General features: G+C 38.8%; 1 protein-coding gene across 3 annotated transcripts; it reads left to right on the forward strand.

The window, feature by feature from the left end:
* The first annotated feature begins 575 nt into the window (after nucleotides 1-575).
* On the forward strand, nucleotides 576-4076 carry tmem9 (transmembrane protein 9). 3 transcript variants are annotated; one of them, XM_010747946.3, is made up of 6 exons: nucleotides 576-707; nucleotides 812-957; nucleotides 1464-1555; nucleotides 1892-2000; nucleotides 2290-2421; nucleotides 2512-4076. In XM_010747946.3, exons 2-6 carry the CDS (start codon nucleotides 865-867, stop codon nucleotides 2650-2652), a joined length of 567 nt encoding a protein of 188 aa, XP_010746248.1. In that variant the 5' UTR covers nucleotides 576-707; nucleotides 812-864; the 3' UTR covers nucleotides 2653-4076. The 3 variants fall into 3 exon arrangements, with proteins under 3 accessions (XP_010746248.1, XP_019114771.1, XP_019114770.1); XM_019259226.2 differs by having other exon boundaries at nucleotides 586-708; nucleotides 809-957; XM_019259225.2 differs by having other exon boundaries at nucleotides 603-712.
* Nucleotides 4077-5424: the final 1348 nt, after the last annotated feature.

Genomic DNA, 5424 nt, shown 5'->3' on the forward strand with positions numbered 1-5424 from the left:
ATTTGCATTAGTAATGTCTGTAAGCACAATGGTAAACCGAGGGGATACCAGATATCTCACCTGGTAGAGTGAATCAGGGTCAAAGTCCTCACTGCACTGAGCCAGGTTCAAGTCCAGCCTGACTGTCTCCCTTGAATTTCCTGTCTATCTCTCCAGCCGTCACTATATAAGCATAAAAAGAATAATAAAACTGATCAAGATACGTTGTAATATTGACTGGCCCAACAGTAATTTTACATTAAAACTGAAGATAGAAACAAACATTTATTCAAGAACCTACAGTATATTAGGACCCATGGCTACTTACTGCTGCCTTTACTACTGTGCTCCTGTATATAACAGTACATCATATTTTATTCTATGTAAAATATTAATCTGTAAACTTGTTATCATAGCTCTGAAATAACTTGAAATAAAATATTTAATGCAGTGGGGTATAAAGCAATTTAAGTCCTCAAGTAAAGTACCTGAGTTAATAACCATATTTCTTATTTTTAATTGATCATTTCATTTTAATTTCTAGTCTTTGTTTCCATATTTCTGTCCAGCAGGGAGCAGTGTCGCTACACGCTTCATCTGACCTCATGCGTGGCGTCAACCCGGAACCAGGAAGCAGACATTAAATATTTTTTCTAAACATAGCTCGCTGGTGCGGAGCTGCGTCCTGTATGCAGAGCAACAACAAACCCCTCACCTGCTACTACAAGGCAAGGTTAACACGCTGCTCGTTATTTAGCTGTATTGTGGTTAAGTCTCGTGTTTCGTGCTCATAAATGTCTCAAGCTTAAGCTGCCGTGTTGTGTTGTGTCAGAGCTCTGCAGGTGAGTCTGCAGCCGTCGTGGAGATCGTCTTGCCTGCGGGAAAATGTCGTGTGTGAAGGGAGGATCCTGGACCTTTGCCGTAGCCGCAGTCGTGACCTTGTTCCTGCTGGATGTTGTTGGTTTTGCACAGGCGAAGGTAAAAACATGCAAAAAACAAAACATGCAAAAAAACAATGTAAACAATTGACTGACAATTGAATGTAAATATTGAATGTAAATATTTTAAAATGTGTCTGCTTCTATTTTCTTTTGGGGCAAAGATTTTAAAATGTGTCTGCTTCTATTTTCTTTTGGGGCAAAGTATGAAATCTGATCAAAATAAGTTAATTAGGTGAAAATGAGAGCAATAATTCTTTGTACATTTTTGTAAAGTAATGTAACTTAAAAGTTTGTTTATTATCACATCCTGTATTGCTTTCTTTAGTTTCTGTAAATAATACCAGGATGGGTGTCAAAGGATATCTGTTTTAAAACAGTGTCAATTATTAATTTCTGTACATTTTATACTAGTATAACAAGAACCACCTGGTGTACATGCCACATTTTTTTGTACAACAACAAAAAAGGCATGTGGTTTGAGAAAAGTCTAACTTTAAATCAGGAGTTGATCCCACTTGGATGGAATTTTCTTGCCGATTACAGAACTTTGAGGATGTTCGCTGCAAGTGCATCTGCCCGCCATACAGAAACATCACTGGCCACATATACAACCGAAATGTCTCCCAGAAGGATTGGTAAGAGAAGCCTTTATTTAGACTTTGGTTCTTGACACACTTGTCTTGTTTAATTAATAATAATTGTCCATACATACATATTGTGTATTCTTGAGGGTCATGCACATTCGCACCTGCAAGTAATCTAGTATCACCTAACCTGCACCTCTTTGAACTGTGAGAGGAAACCCACGCAGGGAAATGAGGGGAGGAAAACGTGCATACCTCACACAGAAAGACCGCAGCTGGTTTGAATCCAGAACTTTCTTGATATAAACCATGCTGCTCATCTGGGACTGAGTCAAAAAAAACAACCTAAAAATGTCTAACACATGGACACTGTGATGTGTTTGCCAGTAACTGCCTCCATGTAGTGGAGCCCATGCCAGTGCCCGGTCATGATGTGGAAGCTTACTGCCTGCTGTGTGAATGCAAGTACGAAGAACGAAGTAGCAACACTATCAAGGTACCACTGGCTTTCTTTGGGTTTTTGGGCAACATACCTCAGTAATTTTAAACATTATGAAGTGTCTTTAGTAGAGAGAGAGAGAGAGAGAGAGAGAGAGAGAGAGAGAGAGTGCAGTAGTGTCAGTGTTTACAGTGAGGTGATGTAAGAACTGCTTCTACTGGCACAAAAGAAATAACAAAATGTACTTTCTATCAACTATTTAAGGATTTTTAATATCTAAAGCTGAAATAGTTTTGTTCCTAAGACTCTTAGTATATCTAAATGTTTTCCTCCCTGTCTGTCCTAGGTAACTATCATCATTTACCTGTCTGTTGTTGGTGCACTGCTGCTCTACATGCTGTTCCTGCTACTGGTCGATCCTCTCATTCGTAAACATGACCCGTACACCCAGCCACTGCACAACGAGGAGGACTCTGAGGTAACTATTCAAACACGTGTATTTATTTCATTTCAACTGAATGTGAAGTCCTTGAATATATTCATATTTTTTGTGTGTGTATTTTTTAAGGAGATGCGCCCACAGGTGGACAATGCCCAGGCCAGAGGAAACACAGTCCTGGAGCGGGTCGAGGGAGCACAGCAGCGCTGGAAAAAGCAGGTCCAGGAACAGCGCAAGACTGTTTTTGACCGCCACAAGATGCTTAGTTAAACCCTACAGCTGACCTCATGCCAGGTTTAGAGGAGGTTTCCTGGGATCAGCGCTATTACACTGTCACCAGCTGCACTATCGCTAACTTCTTCGTCATTGGACCCTTAACCACCCACCCACCCCAAGTATTTCCTCACTTAGAAGTGTTTAAACATCAAACAAGCAGATCATTTTATTTATTATATGTAAGGCTTTAGGCTAAGTTGCAGTTGTGAAAGAAACTGCATGTTTTCACACTCTTAACTGCTCGAAATCAGTTCAGCAATTTGCAGTGCAACAAATTCTGACTGTCTTGATAAAGCAAGAACAATTTTTGTCTATTTACTCAAGCTGTGAACAGTTTTAAGCTTCCTCATGATTGTTTTTGTTTTGTTAGCTACTTGCTAAATTTGTATAATAAGCTGCATAATTTATGAAGTTACCTCAGAACAGGTAAACTCAATGTATTTGATTGGTCTGTTTAGCTATTTGGTTAGAAATGGTACCTGTGCTATTGCCAAGCATTGCACATTCCCTAGTTTAGCACTAATAATGATTTTTTTTCCAATAATTCTTATATTATATATTACAATAATTTTCTTTTATTTGTCCCTCATTGCCGTGAATAGTCACCTGGGCATACTTAGCATCATTTGCACTAATAGAGTAATTAAAGGACTGAAAATTTTGGGCTTTGTGATTTCAAAGCTTTGATGTTTAAGCCCCAGTATGTGCCTTTTTCTGTTTCTCTCCTTGCGTGGGTGAATGTGTTAGTGCAAACTCCAGAACTTGTCTCTTAAATGTTGGCAAATCACAACTTGTAAAACATAATCAATAGCTGCAATAAGGCCACCAAGTACTAGATATAAATTAAAGTCTTTCATCTTGGATTTACCAGTGGGACCTGATTGGAAAATAGTTTGCTCAGTGAGGTAGGCACAAAGCCGCATTTGTCTCCTTTATTTTGTAGTTTGATGAAACATACTTCCCCATGCAAAGAGAGAAATTGAGAATGGGGCATTTAACAGAGCTTTAAAGCCATCTTTAGTTGAATCAAATCTCTGCCACTGGAGAATGTCCTAAATTGGTAAAGCTGCTGATAATGTGATTAAGTGTGGCAGAATCAGGATGCCTCGTGGCTTTAAAGGGCCTTCATGTGCATCACTGTGTGTCAGTGGATTCCTCCTCACGTCCGACTACTGAAGTTCAATATGATAAAGAAAGGCACACTGACTCACATTACCTCATGCACATTGTGAACTGCTGATGTTTATTTGTCTTTTATGGTTTATCACAGAAGTGTTTTTGAATGATTCATTATAATTTCATATCACTGACATCAGTGTTTTGTATTTTATATTTACCTCCAGCCTAACTGGAGGATTGCACTGCTCATGTGTATACATTTGGCTTGATGTGAAATAAAAGAAAAATACTCAATTATATATTTTTTTGTTCACTCCTTTGAATGTTTCAGGATATTATTTTGTTTGTCACTACAACTGATAATTGGCACTAGGGGGTGACAGAGTACACAATATAAATGCTTTCAGCATTTTTATGCACTGCACAGAAATGCATATCAAATTACTCCTCACATTTGGTTTTGGTGTTTGCCTTTGGGAATAATTTCACCAGTTTCACCTCTGTTATATCAAAGATTATGATTATTACATTTATTTGCAAAACCACACCTAGAACTATCTAGACTTATCTCTTTAGGTCTGGGGAGTAATTCCATTATATAATTTACATAATAGTATAACTTAGTAGTAACTAAGTAACTTTCATTTGAAGGGTTCTGTGAAGGGTTTTTGTCTACGGTAATGTGCAACTGTGCAACACAGTTCATTTTATTGAACATCACTATGATCAGTTTGTTATGTTTGCCTGCATTTTCTATATTGATAACACAACACTTACTATTAACATTTTCTATTTAGGTTTTATAAGCACATACAATCATTTAATAAAAGGTTTATATCACTATAATGTATTTCTTACTTGACCTTTGTACATATTTAAGTGTTTATTAATATACAGTATGTCAGAAATTATATTTTTTACAACGTTTTACTATTGTTGTGTTTATCTTTACATAAAGATACATGAATAAACACTTAGGTTTGCATACAACTAGATTATAGTGTACTATAGCCTGACCAAGGTGTTACTAACTGTATCACCGAGCCCTGAATTGGCTTGTGTGTAGAGTTGCTGGTTTGATTCCTGATACTGAAGGCTGTGTGTGAATGTGTGTGTGAGCTCAGTATCATTGTGAGTATTGGGCCGCTGTAAAGGAAGCACTGTATCACTTTATCGCTGCTGATGAGCAGAGGCTGGCAGCCTGTCATCAGTGTATAAATCTGTGTGTGAATGTGAGTGTTGTAAAAACACTTTCAGAAGAGCGCTCTATAAATACAAGTGATTTACCACTTATATTTAAATACTGTGTGAACAAAGAAACACTTCCACCAGCACAATGTCACACATCTGTGTGTCTTTTCTGCTCTACACTGGGGTCTAGTAGCAGACCAGCTGAGTAGTTCAGTCTGGGGAAGGGAGGGCAGGTTCATGGGGCTGATGGTGAACCCCAAACTGCATCTCCCACCCTTCAACATGCACTGGTCTGCCACTGCTGCCCTGCCCCAACCCCCCCTTCCCTTGATCCCATCTACTCCCATCTTCCACCTTCCACCCCCCTCGCCCCCTACCCTCTTAACCATCCCCAAGCATGGCCTGTCAGTGGTTCACAGTCTAAATTTAAACTACAGCACGGCCAACTGCTCCTCC

Source organism: Larimichthys crocea, chromosome XV (genome assembly GCF_000972845.2).
Source record: "Larimichthys crocea isolate SSNF chromosome XV, L_crocea_2.0, whole genome shotgun sequence".
In the NCBI taxonomy this organism is placed as follows: domain Eukaryota; kingdom Metazoa; phylum Chordata; class Actinopteri; family Sciaenidae; genus Larimichthys; species Larimichthys crocea.

What these genes read in the sequence shown, in the direction of transcription:
- tmem9 (XM_010747946.3), top strand. Translation starts at nt 865, where the DNA reads ATGTCGTGTGTGAAGGGAGGATCCTGGACCTTTGCCGTAGCCGCAGTC. An exon ending in TTGGTTTTGCACAGGCGAAG is followed by an intron (nt 958 to 1,463) that starts GTAAAAACATGC and finishes TGCCGATTACAG; the next exon opens with AACTTTGAGGATGTTCGCTG. An exon ending in GAAGTAGCAACACTATCAAG is followed by an intron (nt 2,001 to 2,289) that starts GTACCACTGGCT and finishes TGTCTGTCCTAG; the next exon opens with GTAACTATCATCATTTACCT.